Source organism: Telopea speciosissima, chromosome 4 (assembly GCF_018873765.1).
Source record: "Telopea speciosissima isolate NSW1024214 ecotype Mountain lineage chromosome 4, Tspe_v1, whole genome shotgun sequence".
In the NCBI taxonomy this organism is placed as follows: domain Eukaryota; kingdom Viridiplantae; phylum Streptophyta; class Magnoliopsida; order Proteales; family Proteaceae; genus Telopea; species Telopea speciosissima.
Window position 1 is genome coordinate 47,352,599 of NC_057919.1, and position 21,786 is coordinate 47,374,384.

The 21,786-nt window shown below is 40.3% G+C and overlaps 1 protein-coding gene across 2 annotated transcripts in view; it reads right to left on the bottom strand.

Moving 5' to 3' along the window:
- Window positions 1-279: 279 nt before the first annotated feature.
- The window catches only part of LOC122660141 (tRNA pseudouridine synthase A), an 85,461-nt gene continuing 63,954 nt past the window's right edge, over window positions 280-21,786 (bottom strand). For both annotated transcript variants that reach the window (XM_043855324.1, XM_043855323.1), the window contains exon 9: window positions 280-715. In XM_043855324.1, coding sequence (XP_043711259.1) covers window positions 530-715 — 186 coding nt within the window. In that variant the 3' untranslated portion in view covers window positions 280-529. The remainder of the gene's footprint in view (window positions 716-21,786) is intronic.

Below are 21,786 nucleotides of genomic sequence, written 5' to 3' on the forward strand. Positions count from 1 at the left end.
AGAAAAAGAACAAGAATGTTTAAACCATGAAAATCCAGTCCAACAGCAATGTCACGCATGTAGGGTAATCAAAGTTTGAGCAGTATTTATCCAGATCCAAATGATAAAGGTAAGCCTTACCTCCCCATGCACTCATGCTTTGAAGTAATACTCCCTAGAAAATCTTCGGATCAGGTTCTAAATTCCCATTCCAGTGATTTCTGTGTTGGTAGGAAATTCAGATTCTAGAGAACAAGATTTCAGGAACTAGAAAAATAAAAGCACGTCTGACAATGAATATAAGAGCCATTAGAGCAAAAAGGGATTGACTAAAATGTTTTTGATCAACTCAATCTGATCATAATTGTATTTCAGTAAAAGAGGGAAAGGATCAGAACATGCTCGTTGAGCCTTCACAATGACATCTACATGGATCATGTTTAACCATTCCCTTCTATGCCAATTATATTATTTTTTTAAGGGACAATGGATATCCATGAGGGACACTGTATGTAGGTGCCACATATTTAGATATTTTACTGGATTTACTCTATCGGATAAGGCAGTTTTCCTGATTGAATTCAGTATAGCCAACATCCACTAGGCAAAGACCATCAGGTGGTGCTGGGGGAGCTGTGGCACGCCTGCATTTAGCATCCATTAGATCTAGCAAGGCATGGTCCTCTGCACCTGCTGCTGCCTCTCTTATTGATGTTGCAATCAGTACTCGAACCATCTGCAAAAAGCAGTTAAAGATTGTTTAGAGGCAAGTAAAGCAAGGAAAGGTGAGAAGTTATGCTGTATGTTAAGACTGATCCAAAAGTAGTAGAAGATGGTCTGAACAAGGTTCAATGGCCAAGGGAAATCATTTTTGTACTGCCTTAGATCAGGCATCTTGAGGCTTCAAAGAAGTGACATGCAGTCTTGAACTTTTGATTATCAAGAGATTAAAAGAGCATCTGACAGTTTTTTCATAATAGAGGATGCTAGCATGTTGAATTTGCTTTACTCCTAAATTGTTTCCTTCACAAACCTCAACCCATCCATCAAAACCGCCTCCATCACACCCTCCCCCCCCCCCCCCCAAAAAAAAAAAAGGAAAAAAATAAATAAACAGGAATTGTGCCCTCCTAAAAATTAACCAGATAGGAAGCATATGACGGGCATGAGTTCTTTCACAACATATGGACCATGCTACAACTAAAAACCAAAAACTAGAGCTAATAATGGCCAAAAGAATATAAGAAACACAAATAGCAATTTCTACAGTAGTAAAGAAAATCATGTCAAATCTTAAAAAAAAAAAAAAGACCAGTTCTGCATTGAACCCCCATCCCTGGGTGATGGCAGGCCTTAAAAGCCAGCCTTTGCAAAGGTGTAAACATCGAAGAAACCATCGGCTCCGTTTGTTTCGGCGTAAAATTTTACCTGGAAAATTTTACTTGAAAATTTTCACTTCAAAAAAAATTAGATGTAAAATTTTAAATGTTGGAAAGTGTTGCAATGTTTGTTTTTTTATGGAAACTATTGAGATGTGTTACCCGATATTATAAGGGTATTTTGGGTTTTTTATTTATGCTTTATTTATGTACTTTTGAACAAGGGTAGGATTGTAATTTGGGCTGTGACACTGTTTACGTGAACAGTGTCATGAATAGTATCGTGAACAGTGTTTTCCTTCGTAATCTCTTTTATTATTATTATTATAAATAGAGAGCTTGACTGATCTCATTGATCATTCAAGCCATTCACGAAATTCCTGTTTTGTTAACATGGTATCAGAGCCAAATACACTCTGATCTAGGTTTTCAAAACCCACCTCCCTCCCTTCGATTTTTTTCTCCTTCCCTCCATCGAGCTTCTTCCCTTCTTCTTTCTTCCTTTCTTTTGGTTCTTCTTCTCCCATTAGGGCAGCACTACTGAGGTGATCGTAATGATCTAGCTGCTGCCCCAATATACCTCCTTTTTTATGCCTCTTTTTTGGATCGAGTGGAGCTAAAGCACTGTCTGCGATTTGAAGATTCCTATTTTTTTTGGAGATCAGGCCTCTACATCTGTTTCGGCTGCATCTTCTATTGTGGGATCTTTATTTGATATTGTTCTCAGCCCCTATTCACTTCATCAGATTGGTTGAAGACCCCAGCCCCTTATCGATCTCTCTTCTCAGGGTTTTTTTCAAAACCCTGACATTAATCGATCTTGGGGTTGGGCTGCTGGTTCCTGCTGCATCTGATTGGCACCCTTGCTGCCTTCATTCGACATCATTCCCAGCCTACATATCTGAGATTTTTTGCTCCAATACAGCCCTTTTCTATTGGGGGTCGATTCCAGAATTTTTTTGGATATTTTTTGGCTGTTCGCTGCTTCATTGAAGATTGGTTACCTGCTGCAATTACTGGTTTAGATTCTTCTTCGGCCTCTTCTGGCATTGATGGCCAACCCCGGACCGATTTTCTTCCCCTTGCTGCCCCAATCAAACTTGATGGCTCCAACTACCTGAAGTGGTCTCGGTCTACCTATTTGACAGTAGCTGGCCGTGGCCTCACTGGCCATCTTCTTGGGACAACAACTAAACCAGTGGAAGAGGGTTCTCAGCTCAACAAGTGGTTATCGAATGATGCGATGGTCATGTCCTACTTGATCCATTCTATGCAAGGGGATATCTCAGACAATTTTCTTCTACTGGACACTGCCCATACTATCTGGAATGGTGCCAAAGAGACTTATGGTCGCACGGGGAATGATGCACAGGTCTATGAGATTAGAAAGAAGGCTAATGCCACTACCCAACAGGAGCTCTCTGTCTCCAAATACTATGCTGCCCTCAAGAACATGTGGCAGCAATTGGATCATTACTCCGACTATCAGCCCTCTACTGCTACTGAATATGAAGTTTGATCCTATTCGGGTGCAAGTACTTGGGCAGTCCCCTTTTCCATCCCTAGAACAGGCCTTTGCCTTGGTTCATAATGAGGAATCTCGTCGGGCTGCTATGCTGCATTCCTCTACTGTTGATCGCTCCGCCTTGCAAGTTGCTTCCAGTACTCCTTCTCTTACCACTACTGATGGTGGTACTGCTGTCCCTAAAGGTCCTGTCAAGTGTGAACACTGCAACAGGCTCTATCATACTAAGGCTCAATGCTGGAAGCTCCATGGGAAGCCTACTGATTTTGAGGAAAAGAAAGCCCGTGGGAAGTTTAAGCCCAAAGCTCATATGGCTGATTCTCCTACTCCTGCTGTTGCTGCCCCTTCATCTGACATTGGGCTTACTCAGGATGAGCTCCTAGCTTTCCGTCGCATGCTATAGGCCTCTTCCGCTGCCTCCACTACGGCATCTACACCTGCTGCCCCTCCTGGTTCTAATTTTGCCTCAGGTACTCCAGTCAGTAGTCTATGTGCATCGGCTGTATCCAGTCCTTGGATTATAGATTCCGGTGCCACTGACCACATGACTGGCTCCTCCCATGTATTTCATCTTTATTCTCCATCTTCTGGCAAAGACAGTGTTCGAGTAGCTAATGGTTCCCTTTCTCCTATTAATGGGAAGGGTTCCATACGCTGCTCCCCTACCCTTTCATTAAAATCTGTTTTGCATGTTCCGTCCTTTTCTACTAACCTTCTCTCTATTAGTAGTCTAACTAGAGATCTGAACTACAAACTGACTTTTTTCCCTTCTCATTGTGTCATACAGGATCTGGAGACGGGGCGTACTATTGGGGGTGGTAAGATGCAGGGTGGTCTCTACTTACTTGAACCGGGTCAGCCTTCTACTTTGCATTCGGCTTCCTCTACAGCTCATCATTTACAGTCCACCTCGTCCCCTGACCTTCATCTCTGGCACTGCCGACTTGGTCATCCATCCCTTAGTACTTTGTCTCTTTTGTTTCCGAGCTTGATTACGCATTGTAATAGGAATGAGTTTTTATGTGAGGCTTGTGTTTTGGCCAAGCAGACTCGTTCCAGTTATTCTTCATTAAATAAAAGAAGTGAGTTTCCTTTTGCTTTGGTTCATTCTGATGTGTGGGGCCCTGCCCGTTCTACTTCCCTTTCTGGTCATCGATGGTTTATCTCGTTTATTGATTGTTATACTCGTGCCACTTGGGTGTACATGAAGAGCCATAAAAGTGAGGTCTTCCGCTGTTTTCAGTTATTTCATCGTATGGTTCAAACCCAATTCAATGCCACCTTGCGCATTTTACGCAGTGATAATGGCAGAGAGTACATGGAGGGTCGGTCCAACTTTATTTGGCTGCACATGGTATTGTCCATCGGATCAGTGTGTTGACACACCTGCCCGAATGGGGTTCTTGAAAGGAAAAATAGACATCTCCTCGAGGTAGCCCGGGCCATTATGTTTGCACGGCAGTTCCTTCTCACTCACGGGTGATGCCATTCTTACCGCTTATCTCATCAACCGTGTGCCTACCCGTGCCCTTGATGGTCGTTCCCCGTTGATCTCCTCCAGGGTTCCTCCTCCTTTGTGGTTCCCCCAAAGTTTTTGGTTGTGTTGGTTATGTCCGCAATCATCATCCTCATGGGAAATTTGCTCCACGGAGCATTCGGTGTATTTTTCTCGGCTATTCTGCGACCCAGAAAGGATACAAGTGTTACCATCCACCTTCTCGTCGTACTTTTGTCTCCATGGATATTGTCTTCCATGAGTCATTGTCATATTATTCCCGCACACCTCTTCTTGGGGAGCAGGATCAGGGTTTTCAAGATGTGTCCGCTATTCTTCCGGCTTCTATTCAGGGGGAGCCCTCTGTAACTTCAGCTCCTATAGTGGCTCCTATTCAGGGGGAGCGTAGACCAGTCAATCAAATCCCTGCTGATGAGGTATATACCCGGGAGCGCACAGGACAAGTTAAGACTACCACCACCACCATACCACCTCCACAATCGTCTGCACTTGATCCAGCATCCAGACCTACTACATCATCCGGTAAGGATCCTTCCCTTGACTTACCTATCGCTATTCGTAAAGGCGTTAGGTCATGCACCCAACACCCCATCTCCAATGTTGTTTCCTATGATGCTTTATCTCCTTCCTATCGTGCATTTGTTTCTTCTCTTTCCTCTATTTCTATTCCTCGAAATGGCAGGAGGCGATTGCAGATCCAAAGTGGAAAGCGCATGATGGAAGAAATGACGGCCTTACTTAAAAATGAGACATGGGAGCTAGTTGTTCTTCCTTTGGGTAAGAAACGATCGGGTGCAAATGGGTATTTGTTGTCAGCGAAGCCGGATGGAACAGTGGATAGATATAAAGCCAGGCTTGTGGCCGAGGCTTCACTCGGACTTATGGGATCGACTACCAGGAGACATTTGCCCCTGTTGCAAAGTTGAACACCGTCCGGGTCTTATTGTCTTGTCTTGTCAACTTTGGTGGGACCTATAGCGATTGGATGTAAAAATGCATTTCTTCATGGGAGTTGGAAGAGGAGGTTTATATGGATGTTCCTCCGGGTTTTTCCTCCGACAAGACCCATGGGAAAGTTTGTAGGCTCAAAAGGGCACTCTATGGGTTGAAGCAATCTCCACGGGCATGGTTTGGTAGGTTTCATAAAGCCATGGTCTCCTGTGGATACAAACAGAGTCATGCTGATCACACTCTGTTCATCAAGCGAAAGGGAGAAAAGGTCACTCTTCTCATAGTTTATGTTGATGACATAGTTGTGATTGGTAATGATACAGATGAAGTTTCTCACCTGAAGGCTTTCTTAGGACGGAATTTGACATAAAAGATCTAGGACAGCTAAGATATTTTCTTGGGATTGAAGTTGCCCGTTCTCCAAAGGCATCTTTCTCTCCCGGAGAAAGTATGTTCTAGATTTACTATCGAGACTGGTTTGCTTGGTTGTCATCCTTGTGACACTCCTTGGAAGCTACTACCCGCCGCAAGAGAAGGATGGTGAACTCGTTGATAAGGGCGATATCAACGATTGGTGGGCAAGCTAATTTATCTCTCCCACACCGCACGGATATTGCCATTCTTGTGAGTCTTGTGGAGCCGGTTCATGCATGATCCTTATTCCACTCACCATGCATGGCTTGTTCTTCGTATTCTCCATTACGAAGTCGCTCCAGAAAGGGGATCCTTTTGTCTCCTCATGACCATCTTCGCATTCGAGGCTTACAGATGCCGATCGGGGTGGTAACCCCTGACAGGAAATCTACCTCCTGCTATTGTACTTTTGTTGGAGGAAATCTAGTCACAGGCGGAGTAAAAAGCAAAATGTTGTGGCAAGATCTAGTGCTGAAGCTGAATTCGTGCTATGGCCCAGGGCATATGTGAGTTATGCGTGGCTTGAGTTTACTCCTTGATATTCGTGGTTCTGTTCATCTTCCAATGATGTTGTCTTGTGACAACAAAGCAGCAATTAGCATTGCCCACAATCCAGTGCAGCATGACCGTACCAAACATGTGGAGATTGACAGACACTTCATCAAGGAGAAGTTAGAGAGTGGGCAGATTTGTATTCCTTTTGTGAAGTCTGGAGATCAACTGGCTGATGTCTTCACCAAAGAGTTGAGTGGGAAGTTGTTTTATCCTAGTCTAGTCAAGTTGGGCATGTGTGATATCTATGCCCCAACTTGAGGGGGAGTGTTGAGATGTGTTACCCGATATTATAAGGGTATTTTGGGTTTTTTATTTATGCTTTATTTATGTACTTTTGAACAAGGGTAGGATTGTAATTTGGGCTGTGACACTGTTCACGTGAACAATGTCGTGAATAGTATCGTGAACAGTGTTTCCCTTTGTAATCTCTTTTATTATTATTATTATAAATAGAGAGCTTGACTGATCTCATTGATCATTCAAGCCATTCACGAAATTCCTGTTTTGTTAATAAACAAACAATAGAAAACTTTTCAACATGTAAATACATTTACGAAGTAAAATTTGCCATGGAAAATTTTACGCCGAAACAAACGGAACAATCATCAAAACAAATCTATGTGAGTGCTTGATCTTTGTCAGTCAAGCTAAAGTAAATATGTGCAATGTCTACCATACAGTACCTATATGGTTTAAAGCCAAACTTTGTATCCCATGACATGGCATCTAATGAATGTGTGATATATTCTGTGATGGTAAATGATGTTAGCATAAATACACTAAGACTAGGAACACAGCTCCACTTCTAAGTTACAATCAAACCCACAAGTGCTGAAAGAAATCTTCTTCAAATTCAAGTCACGAAAAGTGCTGCTTTGAAAGTCAAATGTTAAACTTCAAGGAACGAGTCCCTTTGTCCTTGCAGTCCCAGTTCCAGCTCCTTAGCAAGTATACTCTACTTACACCATTGATAATCATGAGATTTCACCCCTATAAGTGTCTCTCGAAAGCAGTGCACTAACATCAAAAAAGTTCACTCATCTCATGCTCACATCATTTATGCTGCTTGGTGTGCTCCACCAGTAAGGAGTGCAATGATTCAGAATGGCGGAGTTAAAAAGAGCCATGACATGCCTAAATTGACTTCAGGAGAAGTGGTGAGAAAAGATATGCATAGATTAGGGTTCGAACTAGCTCTGAATAAAGTAGAATGGCAACACAGGATCTGTCTGGCCGACCTCATTTTGCTGAGAAAAGGCTTTGTTGAGTAGAGTGGGTTTGTTCCACTCAGTACCATCCAGGCATCCACGACAACCAAAATGATTAAGGTTTTCCAGAACAATCCCTAGAACTTTCAGAAGTAGGATCCACATTTTACCTCCATTTTATAGAAGTCATGCATGACAAGGCAATAGAACAAAAGCTCAAAACCTGAAATAGGCGATGAATAAAATATTTTAAAATTCTGGAAAGTTAATAACTTTAACAAGCTAGAGAAGAAGTACCACTTTTGGCCAAGGCAGAATCCATATACAAGACCAAGCATGAGAAAAAAAAAAATGAGAGAATTAATGTTTCGTTATGTTCGAATAGATAGGGTTTAAAGAATCTTGGAGTTAGTGGAAACTTGGAAGCCCCACTAAATCTTATGCTGTTAATTTTTACAACTATTTAGATGATTTGTGATTAAAAAAAGTTATTTTTTTTTTTAAAAATGAAACAGTTGTGGCCCCACTTGAGAGTTTTCATCAAAATATTGCCAAAATGCCTAAGAGAAAGGAATCTTATCGTTAAAGAAACTAATCCTGTTCAACTGTTTACACCCTAGTTTTCCTCAGTTTACAAAGTTGGGCCAAGTATGGAGCGGCCTAGGATCAGAGAGGGAAATAAAGAGCCCGCTTGATAACCTTACGAGAAACAGTTTCTGGTGTTTTTCCGTTCTGAGAAACGAAAAAACACCTAAAAATCGCTTGATAACGAAGTGTTTTTTGTGACTGTTTTTTGAAACATAAATCAAAATTTATGCTCACTGAAAAACTTTTGATAGAACATGTCCAACATGTTCTGTTGTTTCTTGGCTGAAAATTGGAAAAGTGTGCCCGACAAAAACTCCTATATTCGTTCACTATGCTCTTTTGTAAAATTGGAAAAGTGTGCCAAACATATCATTTTGTTAATTTTTTTTTTTTTTAAAAAAAAAAAGGGTTTTGCTTGTTCCCAAGAACAAGTTTACCAAGCGGGTCAAAAACGGTTTCTCAGCACACAAAATGAAAAAACTGTTTTGCTGTTTCTCATCACATAACCAAAACAGAAACACCTGTAGAGTTATCAAGCGGGCACAAAGTTGCTTGGTTCATCTCAAACATGGCTAGGTGATTATTGTTTGTTTTGGATTATGACGATCAGGTCCAGAGCAGGTACTTATAATCGGTCAGGAGGTTATAACCAATTTTGGAACCAATTAAGAGAGAAACTACTACAATTTAAATAGAAGAACAGAAGAAAGAGAAGAGACTCTTCGTCAAATCAACAAATCTGCACTTTTCTCTTCTTTAGGAGTAGGAATAATTTAGGTTTGTTGATATTTTAGACTAATGACTTGTGTCTAATTGATCACAGCCCCTCTTTATTTATAATAGGCCAGAGAACATTCTAGAATAGGAACAAGGACAGAAATACCCCTAGGACAAAATTACCCTTGAACCCATTTGCAACACTCCCCCTCAAGTTGGTGCATAAACGTCAAACATGCCCAACTTGCTAACAATAGATATTAAATTTTTACTATTAATATTTGTTAGTGTAGAAAACCTAAGACCTGTAACCAGTAACTTGAGAGAGAAGAGAAGATGGAAGAAGAATTGATTGTAATGCTTGAATTTATAATCTCAAATTACAATAGAAAGGGGAACTCCTAATCAGATTAGGAATTCCTAATCATGATAGGATTCCAAGTTACAATAGGAAAAGAACTAGAACTAACAACTCAAACTGAAACTAAGACTAACAACTCACAGTAGAATTAGGACTTGACATAATTAGAAACTAAGACTCCAACTAGGACTAGGAAAATAGAAGATACACATATCAACCAAATCACTGTTCACGTGAACAGTGTCACGTGAACAGTACTTCAACACTCGCGCTCAAGCTGGAGCGTACAAATCACCTAGACCCAGCTTGGTACAACTCCGACGAAAAGCAGGTCCAATAGAGCCTTGAAAAACATGCACGTTGGAGAAGCATCACGAACATCAGTGTAGAACCTTGGAGAAAACTTCATCAGGTCATATCATAGCAGTCATCAGTAGCACCAGTTAGAGAACAAATCTGCGGCGAAGAAACCCAATCAGCAACGATCAACAATATAGGCAGTAGAGAAAACCTCTTGAATGCCAAAACAGCAGAGCAACAGCAGTAACACCATAGGCCTTTCACAAATCACAAAGAAGGCAAGTAGTAAATCTTCAAAGAAGAAGACCCCACGCACAAAAGGGGCACAATCACACAAACCCCATGCATCAAGCACACAAAAGGGGCACAAAGGCATAAAGTTGTAATATCAAAGCCCACACAGGGGCAAAAGGGCATAAAGCCTCACTATCAAAAACCACGATTGTAGCATAAGGTTGCTACAACCCACTGGTAATGTGTAGCATAAGGTTGCTACGGCCACTGATAATATGTAGCATAAGGTTGCTACGGCCCACTGGTAATGTGTAGCATAAGGTTGCTACGGCCCACTGGTAATATGTAGCATAAGGTTGCTACGGCCCACTGATAATGTGTAGCATAAGGTTGCTACGGCCCACTGGTAATATGTAGCATAAGGTTGCTACGGCCCACTGATAATATGTAGCATACGGTTGCTACGGCCCACTGATAATATGTAGCATACGGTTGCTACGGTCCACTGGTAATGTGTAGCATAAGGTTGCTACGGCCCACTGGTAATATCCTAATGATACGAGCTGATGACCTGAGTACAAGCAGATTAAGAATCTCCCAATCAATAACGATCTCCAATCAAGCAACAATAAGAATCACCATCCATTAGCTCCAATCTCCCCCTCACGTGTAACATTACACGTGGATAAATAATGACCACCAATAATCAGCATCACAAAAAATCCAATAATCATGAGTAGCGCTGCAACAAGATCCCAATAAATAATTTCCAATCTCCCCTCACTCATGCATTCCCCAAGTAATGCAAAAACTGGGTCAAAATACCCAATTGGGTTCGGTGTGGACCCACCCAAGTACACAGGTGGCAATAGCAAGGGTTAATAGCAGAACCGTAACTATTTCAATGTGAAAAGGGAAGGGCATGGCTGTAATTTAGATGAAATCTGAGTAAAATAAAAGCAAGGCAAAGGGTAAACATGTAATTGAAAGTGAAATAAGGATAAGGAGTAATAATAAAGCAAGAGGAGGTATAAAATTGGAATAATAAAAATAAATAAATAAGGGTAACTTGTAATTAACTTGAAAAGATTGGGTAAAACCGTAAAAGTAAAGTGTAGGGGCAATAGTGGATAACATAGGGGCATGAGACCAAAGGTAATGAGGACAAAAGGAAAGGCTATAATGATAAAGATAAGGATAAAAATGGAAATCAATAATGTTAAGGATAGCAACAAACCAGCAACAATTGTTCGACAGTGACGAAACCAATTCGAAGAATCAGAAAACAACCAACATCGCCATCTTTAGCACCAAGCTGCAGGAGTGGAACCAAGCAAGCAAATCGATAACAGAAAATAGGTGTCCAACCAGCAAAAAAAGCTCAATTGATGTGCTTGCAATCGAGAACCGCAGCAAATTAGAAGATTGAACCACCAAATACTACCAAGGTAGAAGTAGATATCGACCATATCATGAAAGAGAAGGTTGTCTTCAACCTTGGCAGTCGCCCAGTGGAAACCAAGAATCGTATCTAGAAATCTCCAGCGTGAACTAGAGGAGGGAACCAGTATAGTAGTAGCAGCAAAAAACATGCACAATAGCAACCAGCAGAAGCAAAAACAGAGGAAAAACTTCTAAGTAGCTGAGTCAACCGATCAGGTATGTTTCTTCATACAATACTTCAGTCTTCAACATACGAAACCCTAGTTCTTTTTTTTTTCTTTCTATGAACTAGGGTTTCACCTCAAACCAGTGAACCTTGAAACGACTCTCAAACTGGCTAAAATCAAGGATAAAATCAGGTATTGGTTAATGCTCTGATACCATGTAGCAAACCTAGGACCTGTAACCAGTAACTTGAGAGAGAAGAGAAGATGGAAGAAGAATTGATTGTAATGCTTGAATTTATAATCACAAATTACAATAGAAAGGGGAACTCCTAATCAGATTAGGAATTCCTAATCATGATAGGATTCCAAGTTACAATAGGAAAAGAACTAGAACTAACAACTTAAACTGAAACTAAGACTAACAACTCACAGTAGAATTAGGACTTGACATAATTAGAAACTAGGATTCCAACTAGGACTAGGAAAATAGAAGATACACATATCAACCAAATCACTGTTCACGTGAACAGTGTCACATGAACAGTACTTCAACAGTTAGAAACCGAGAATAAGCATCGAGACTGATTTGGTGAGGGTATTTTGGGGTTTTATTCTCCTTTTTTGCAACTTGGTTTATCCTATTTATATATATATATATATTAGTGAAAGGGGGAGAATAGACAATAAGTTGTTCTCCCCAAAGGATTGCAGTCTAACTTCTTCATTATTGTTATTTACATGGTATCAGAGCTAGGCTCTTAGGAATAGATTTAATTTCCCAGGACCTACTATATTACTTTCGGTTCTCATATAAGATGCAATCTGCAGCTTCTTCTTTTTTTTCAGGTTTGAAGCATTTCATGGATTTGATTCAAAGGGGCTGCAGCACCCTATACTACGATTTTTGGAGGTTGTTTGAGACTAGTTCATGAAGATATAGGAAGAAATAGGTCTCAATTTTTGTGGTTTGTATTGATTCAGGGTTAGTAATTGAAGTTCGATTGAGAAGAGATTCAATTTCAGGGTTAGTAATTGAAGTTCCCTACATCAATTTCTGTTGAAGTTCGATTTTTGGCTTGTTGAAGACCTGATTTCTATACTTTTCTTTTTTTTGAGAGACTATTGCTGTCCGATATTGGTGATCGATCTCTTTTGGGTTCGATTTTTTTGGAAGTTATTTGAAGCTGCAATTTTTGCTTGATTGAGATGGGTGACACAAGTGGAGATTCCAAAGGGGTTATTGCTGAAGTTGTCTCCGGCTCTTCCAAGTCTATCACACAGAAGAAATTGGAAGGTATAAGTAACTTTCAGGAATGGAAGAAAATTGTTTGGGTAGTTCTGACTGGTCGTGGCCAACAGAAACATCTTACAAAGGCCAAACTAGAGGTTGATGAAGCATGGGAAATTGTAGATGCACATATTCTGGAGCAGATGTTGAACAGTATGGATTCCCAGATCATTGACTTAGTGACTCAACGATATTGTGAAGGAGTTATGGGACTATCTGCATATTCTGTATTCTGGACAGAATAATTTGTCTCATATTTATGAACTATCACAGGAATTCTACCGTGCTGATAGAAAGGGTCGTCCATTGACCCAATATTTTGCTGATTATAAACGAATGTTTAAAGAATTAAATGCATTATTGCCCATTAGTTCTGATGTGAAACAGATGCAAGACCAGCGGGAACAACTTGCGGTTATGGCATTTTTGGGAGGACTGGGTCAGGAGTATGACTCAGTACGTTCTACTATTCTTGGAGGAGAGTTGCTGTAATGCCCCAGAATTTTGAAAGCCTAAAAGTGTTGATAAATAATTGATTTTACACCTCAGGGGTATTTTCATAATTTTACACTTTAGGGGCAAATCTCTAAATTAATAATTTTTTTTATCTTATTGACATTGTGTAGAATATAATTTTGGAGGTACCCTAGTACTGAATGGCATAATGATATTTAAGAGTTAAAGAGTGCTTTCGTTCTTTATTTAAATATGGTTTTGGAGATTTATTAAACAAGTGAGTGTCTAGCTTAGGCTGTCTTTGGTATGCTTTATATTTATGTTTATTTGACATAGAAATATAAAGAGGGATGTTTGGTATGCTTTATAGTCCTTATTTTAAAATAAATAAATATAATGTAAAATCCATAATGAGGTGGAGAGATGTTTATGATTTATTGGGATAAAGAGCTTATTGTTATTTATGTGGTAGACTTTAATGAGCACGTGTTGTAACGGCTCAAAAACTAAGGGTAAAATGGAATTTTTTTTTAATTTTATTAAATCAGTTCACATTTCATGTTTCCTCATCATTTACAACTCTATTTCTCTGTAAGAGATAAAGTTCAACCTCCTATCGTCTCTCTCTCTCCCTTCATCTCTCATCCTGGCGCTACAAGGTACTTTCTTTCTCTCCTCTCTCTCTCATCTCGTCTATCTCTCTCTCTCTCACCTCTCTTTGTTTCAGAGTTCAGGGGAAACACCTTCAGTTTTTGAGGTATGGTCATCTCTCTATTTTTTGTTTCTTCTATTAAACAACATTAAATAATGAAATAGGAACTTCATGGCCTATTCTTCTCAGTCGCCGAGCACATTGGACTGTAGGTCTTGTGGCAACCTTGATTTCTATTAGCAGCATAATTGTAGCAGATACATATGCCTTTTTAGGTGGAAACGTATACCCTCTTTGACAGTGATCGATATGGCTTTACATGAATCTTATATGAAGAATATCACTCAATTTTTTGGTTGAAGAACTCAGATGGATATAGATTTTTACTCTGCATTCCCTTTTCCCTCTAAATATTTTGATACACTTCGATTTACATTTTAGTTTATCAGGCAAGCATGGTGTCATACACAAAAACAGAGCAACTACAGATGAATTGACTAATAGAAGAGAGAGAATTATTAAGAGTGCAAGTCAACAGAAGTACTTGTACATAAGTTCATTCTAGCGCACTCCAGAATGTAATTTCACCATTTCAGGGATGTTGTCTTTTCTATTCAGACCATTATAGAGGTGGTCACCATTAGAGTGGCCCACTGGGCAGCAGCTAGCTATCAGCTTGTTCAAGGATATTCCACACGGTTAACTTTCTTGGGATTGATCAATTGGTGATTACCTCAAGGAACGTTCCAAACAGAATAGTGCGTGAATAGATTCCCCCTCCCCCCAACAAAGTTGGCATAGTCAAATTGAATTTTGATGGTTGTTCTTGAGGTAATCCTTAGCCCCTCAAGAGTAGGAGGGGTGATTAGAGATAGTTCAAGAGCTATTTTCCATGTCTACTCTGGTCCCATTGGTGAGAGATATTCTATTAGAGTAGAACTACGAATGCTTTGCACAGCTTGAAGCTGGCAGTTTGAGAGAACTACAATACTATTATGGTTCACAGGGACTCACCAGTTGAGATTAGCTGGTTTAGGAATGATGGTGAATGCCCAAGGAGATCCTTTCATACATTGCAAAAGAATAGGCATTTGATATTCCCCTAAGCAACTTCATTTCATTTGACACCGAGATCAGCAACTCCTTAGCTGATGTCCGTGTTAGACAAGGAATTGTTAGGCCTTGGATAATTCTCTGGGTTTATATTCCGGTTTGATGTTTGGGTTAGAGTGTTAGTACTTATGTTGTTCTTCAGGTTGTTATGGTTTTGGATCTAGGGGAGTTCTACCACTTCCTTATCCTTGTTATTGTACACTATCTTATTTATTCTCAATAAAATTTGTCATTTATCACCAAAAGGTATCTACAATGATTTAATCAATTGAAGTCATTAAAAATTCTGTTAATGAAATAATTAAACTAGCCTATTAACCCTCATTGACCTCTTTAAAACCCTCAGAGTTTTGTGGCCTCAACTTTGCTAAACATTGAGCCTCTTTATCTTGTCAAGAAACATGGACCACTACAATTAATCTACACCACTATGAGCTCCATTGCTTGAGTCTCTGAACAGAATCATATAGCATAATCTTTTTCATCCAAAAGAAAAAAATAAAAGCGCTCATAAAGGGCCATTTTATGTGCAGAGGATTAGGAAGGAGTCCTTACCATTGCCTGATCATATGATTGTTGACCATCTGATCTTAGCTTATTGTTTAGGATTTCTTCATTATTTTTCTAACAGTCTACTGAGTTCAATAAATATGGATGCATGTGAACATTATATCAGGTAACTATTGCCAGGTCATATGATTGTTAACCATCTGATCATAGCTTATTGTTTAGGACTTCTCCAATAGTTTTCTGACAGTTTACTGAGTTCAATAAATATGGATGTTTGAGACCATTATATCAGGCTGGCTTTGACCATGATGTTCTCTTAGTTGCATCCTGATCCTTTGAACATGAGACACCTGGCCATTTGTGGCCAACCCATAACCATCCTATGGTGATATGACACAAGGCCCCAGATTTTGTCTTAGTAAGAAATTAGGCTTGTATCCTTTTATCTTGTTATAAAATCAGCTCCAAGAGTCATAATGGCACACTAAGGCAAGTTGGCCACTATACCAGACCTGTAAATTCTTCAGTTTGTGAAATGCAGAGAAAATTTGTAGACCTCTTTTCTTTCTCCCTCCCCTATACTTCAAACCCCATCTTCATCTTGAAACAAATAGATGATGATAATGATGCCAGATATCAACAACACCATAATTTCTTTCAAGGAGACCCCTCAAAAGACACCTGAGAATATGCAGACTTTGATGGCTGCACTGCTGCTCCAGCAATGCCTTGAAGTAGCTTGATGACATCAACTGTATCATCAAGATAGTACTTTGCCTTACAGAGCAGCTCACAATGTCACAAGTTTATGGATCAAGTTGCAAAGGCAATTGATACAGAACTTGATGGACCATTAGGCAATGAAGCACTCTACATGATCATGCAATTGATACAGAACTTGATGGACCATTAGGCAATGAAGCACTCTACATGATTAGTCATGCAATTGATACAGAACTTGATGGGCTTATGTTTATTTGACATTTTACTTCGGTATGACAATTTTAAAGACAAATATCGATAGACTAGCATTTTTCAGGTCATTTTATTTTTCACATAATTTCTTGATCAATTTGCCAACTGGTGGTGCCTACTTTGTATACTTTGCAGCAGATATCACCATAGTTACTATCTCGCTGTGAATGAATATCCAAATATTATTTTTTCGCCTCCATCTCGGTGGGCTTTTGGCCATATTAAGGCCTAATACTTCATGTACACCCTTATTTATGCTAAATAAACACATTTAAACCTTCACATTGCAAAAAAATGAACTCAAAGTGGTATTTTGGGTTTGCACCCTTGATTGACAGTATATGGTCGCCGATCCTGATATATAAATAGTTAAATACACATTGATTAGGCAGTAAAAGACATAAGAAATTTAAACAAAGTAATGAAACAAAAATAATTCATAACTCATAACTCATAACTCATAAACTCCATAATAGTCAATAGTTCGATACTCAATAGTCCATACTCATTACTCAATAGTCAATACACAAAGTCACAAGTTCACAACTCACAAGAGTGCAAGACTCACAAGAAATATCCCGAAATATCGCCAAAATATCCCGAAATATCACCGAATTATGAACTTTTTCCATTTCGCCTTGCCATATCGTCTCGGTATTGTCAAGATTTCCGAAATATCCCGATATATCGGCGATATTTCGCGAAATCTTGAACCATGGATATCACCATTGTGTGGGTCCTTATGTTCAAATATACTTGTACTTCTTAGTAAAGCACATACATAATATATTATGCACTAGACATTCCAAACCTATTTTTCATTATATAATCTATTATGTTTACTAGTAACTAAACGACTATTGTTTATATTCCATAACCTATTATCATAATTGATTATTCATAAATAGGTTATAAATATAAATATAAACTATGCCAAAGAGATCCTTAGTGGTTGAGACTTTAAGTAATCATGAGGTCTTGGGTACAAGTCTTAGGGACGGGTGCACAATATATTTAAATTTCTTTTATTGTTATTTCAGCCTTAGGCTGGTGGACCCACCCTACCAAACAAACCATGAGAAGGGAGGAAACTACAGAATCGTGGAAGGATTAGAGGGCAGAGATATAATAGGAGAGTGGGTTAAAAAAAATTAATAATAATAAATAAATGAAAGGGGGGACAGAAATATCGTGTGTGGGAGAAAGAGAGAGAAACCGAGAGAGATTTGGAGAGAGGGAGAGAGAGAAACCGAGAGAGATAGGGAAAGAGTGAGAGAATTTCCGCAAGAGGGAAAGAAAGAGAAAGACAAAGAGAAGGGGATCGAGAGAGGGAAGGAACTACGGAGAAAACAAAAAGAATGAGATCGAGAGAGGAGAGAATCGTAAGAAGAGAAAGGGAGAAGAAGAAGAGGTCGTGGAAGGAGAAGGGAGAGGGAAGAACTGCCGTCAAGGAACAGCTGCTGCTGTTTTTCTTTTCCCATTCCACATTAGTGCCAAGGCAGGTAAGTGAACTACGCAATGTTTTTTTTTTTTTTTTTTTTTTTTTTTTTTTTTTTTTTGTTGTTGTTGTTGTTTTACCTAATGCATCTGATGGAAACGAAACTTGGATTAAATTCTGATTTTCTTTGCATCAAAAGCCTATTCTGTTTTAAAGTTAAATTCTGATTTTTGCTGCATTCGAACCTAGACTGTTTTAAAGTTAATTTCTGATTTTTACTACATTGGAACCTATACTGTTTTAAAGTTAAATTCAGATTTTGCTGCATTGAAACCTATATTGTTTTAAAATCAAATTCTGGTTTTTTTCCCTACATTGAAAACCATTCTGTTTTAAGGTTAAAATTTTGTTATTTCCCTACATTGAAAACCATTCTGTTTTAAGGTTAAAATTTTGGTTTTTTCCCTACGTTGAAAACCTATTCTGTTTGAGAGTTTTGGAACTATACTTGGGACCCAAATTGCAGGACCCAATGTAGGTCAGATTAGGATGAGGTATTAGGGTTTTGTTCTTCTACCAGGGGTGAAACTCGATTCTGATTTGGGCCCATTCTGAGGTTGCTTATGTTATGATTGAGAAACTTCCCTATTTTTATGTGTGGTGCCATTGTGAAAGTGGCTTTGGGATCTTACTTGTGGATTTTTATACTTTTGTTTCACTTTTTTAAAGGTGTAATTATTAAAGAGAGTGTTTTAATAGTGTGGGTGTTAATGAGTGATAAGGGATGTATGTGTTTGTGAAAGAGTGATAAGTGATGTAAATGTTTGTGAAATAGTGGTAAGGGATGTAAGAGTTTGAGGGTAAATAGACTGCCCCGTGCTGGTGTAGAGTCATTACCACCAGAGAGGTTTTCTGTGGAGTCACGAAAATCATATCCACTGTGCACAAATGAGTTGTCAGTGGTGTATAATTAGTCACAGAGTGGGTGACAGCTGTAAATGATTGTAAGGGGGCCGTGTTCCTCTCATATTATGGGCGGTGGCAGCCTGTATCCCTCAGTGCCGGCTAAAGTGATAAAAACGGGGGGAGTTCAAATGACAAAATTCTTTTAAGTGTGTGGAGTTTTCAAGCAAGTGTTTTATCGAAGTTTTGAAAAATTTAAAAGGCGTTTGATTTAATTCTTGTGAATGTTTGGTTGTTTTGTTTTGTTGTGTTGTACTCTTACTATTTTCTATCTTACTCGGTTGTTGAGCTCATCCCATTAAATTTTGATATTATAGAGGAATAAAGTGGAGGTATTGGTTGCAGCGAAGTTTGAGGGAGACTTAAGTTTTCTTTTAATTTATTTTATTTCAGTAGATGGATGTAGTAGGGTGCTACTTTATGTAAACTCTGATAGAGAGATTTGAAGTTTAAGTTAAGGACATACCTTAGATTGCCACCAGTAGGTACTTTTGGGATTGAAGAGTTATGATTTAATTATTTTTTCGAGACTTGAATCTGATGAGTTAGTTTTATGCATGATTTTGTGAATGTTTATCGATCGTTGATCAGTGCCCGTGAGGGCTGTACCTTTACCTGTATCCGGGTCTGGGTCGTTACAGATGTGGTATCAGAGCATGGTTTTGGGGTAGAGTCTTGTGGCATAGGGACATCAATAGAGGAATTATAATGAATCATAATATACTGACACTATTGATTAGTTGAACTAAAAATTTTATAATAATTATTAATATTTTTTCTGTTGATAGGGAAATGAATCTTTATGAGAGAAGAAGGGTAGCAGCTGCTGGAGGTAATGGCAGGCCAGAGGACAGGATGATCCGGTGAGAGTGATCGAACAGTTTAGGAAGCTGCGGCCAACCGCCTTCAAGGGTACCACTGACCATTAGTTGTTGAGTCTTGGGTGCGGGAGATGAATAAGATTTTCAGATTGATGAGGATTACTGAGGCAATGAAGGTGGAGTGTGCTACTTTCATGTTGCAAGGAGATGCTGATTACTGGTGGGATACGACCAGGCGAGTACTTGAAGGGGAGAACCAGCTCGTGACTTGGCAGAGATTCTTAGAGGTGTTCAATGAAAAATATTCCCATCCACCGTCTATCAACAGAAGGAGTTAGAGTTTTTACAACTACAGCGAGGGACTAGTACTGTGGCAGAGTATGAAAGGAAGTTTGATGAGCTGGCCCGTTTCGCACCACGAATGATGGACATAGATGAGAGGAAGGCAAGGCGATTTGAGGATGGATTGAAGCCGGAGATCAAGATGGTGGTTGCTACCCACCAATCTGATGTTTATAATGATGTGTTGAAGCGAGCCCTAATTGTGGAGAACAGTAGTAACGATGTAAGCCGCCCTGAAGCAAATGAACAAAGGAAGAGGATTATGCTTGGTTCGCCAAGACATATCCAACGCTTTTGTTGGAAGCTTCATGGCAAACCACCACAACAACAGTATGCTAATTCAGCGACTACTACTGAGTCTTCTGTTCCATCTTCTGAAGGTAAGGTGGTGAGATCGTCGGATGAGGATTGTTGCGTCAGGAAATCGCTCAGCGGTCCCTCGAGTGTCGTCACTTGCAAAAGGACCAAGGGATGACAAAGGAGAACCGGTGTGGTTCCGGCCTAGGACTCTCCGATGCCAAAGTCAGATCTCCTGAGCAAAAAGATGAATAATAGTATTCAAGATGGGTTGATGTGGTAGAGTACCTTCCCTTTTATAGTGTAGTATGGCGGTGTGGAGAGTCCCAGTTGATGATGAGTAGTCCTCGTAGTTGATAGCGTCCCTGAGTAGCAGGGCTCATGCTTGATTGGTTGTCTTCCCATAAGACGTAGTGTCATGATAGACTTGGTATCCTTGATGGATAGACCTATCTTCATGGTAGATGAGGTTCCTCGTATATGAGTCCGTTCAGACTACGTGACTGATAGGCGGTGGCCTAGAGTCCTTGGTGATGTGATCTATCTCGCCGATGGTGGTGGTTACTGCCGTGTTCGAGGGAGACTGTGCCCAATGGGGTTCGTCCCTAGGGTAGACTGCGTCCGTCCGTGAAGACCGCGCCTGGGGCCGGGCCGCGCCCGGGGTCTGCAATCCGCTCCTGGAGTCCGCGGTCCGTGCCTGTGCTCGATCGGCGCCCGTCCGCCGTGGTCTGCGCCTATTGGTCTTGGTCCCAAGCTGGTCCTCCTTCTTGGGCTAGGACACGTGGCAATCCCTAAGTGGTCAGGGGTAATTTTGGGTTTATCATTTGCCCCCCACTCTCTTGGAACGGAGTGCTCAAGAGAGTATTCCCTATACTCTGGTATCTATTGAGGGGTTCACGACGAATTGTCTCTTCTCGGAGGGCGTGCCTGCAAATTGCTTGGTGAGGGAGAGTTTATGGGTTCAAACCTCTCCTCTCCCATCTTTCTTGTCTTTTTTCTCTTCTTTTTTGTAGATATATGCTCTTGTCCCTTTCTTCTCTTTTCACTTTTCCCTTTTTCCTTTTTCTTCCTCTCTCTCTTGCTTTTCCACTTTTTGCTTTATTGCATCTTCCACTTTTTGCTTAGGCTTTGAGCTTAGTTACTATTCATTGTGCCCCCCATGTGTTTGTTCCTGGGTCACAGTGACCAGTAGTGTCCTCTACTTATTTGCCTGATTCCTTTTGGCTATTAGCCTTACCTTTGGACTTGGCTTGCTTTGTAGCCTGCATGGCTTGGTGCTTGGCCTTTGTTTTGTGCTCACGCTCTCGTGCCTGTTGATCTCTGTTTAGCTTGCCTCGGTTGACGCTCGTCGAGTGCTCGTAATCCACGATCTACCCCTGTCGCTCAGTCGGCGCCCATTTCAATCAGCGCCCGCCCTCGATCCGCTCCCGTCTCGATCCGCGCCCGGCTCTGATCCGCACCCGTTTGATCGGAGCCCGTCCTGGATCCGCGCCCGTCTCGATCGGAGCCCGTCCTGGATCCACGCCCGTCTCACGCGCTAGTCATCGGCGCCCGTCTTCGATCCACGCCAATCACGATCGACGCCTGTCTTCGA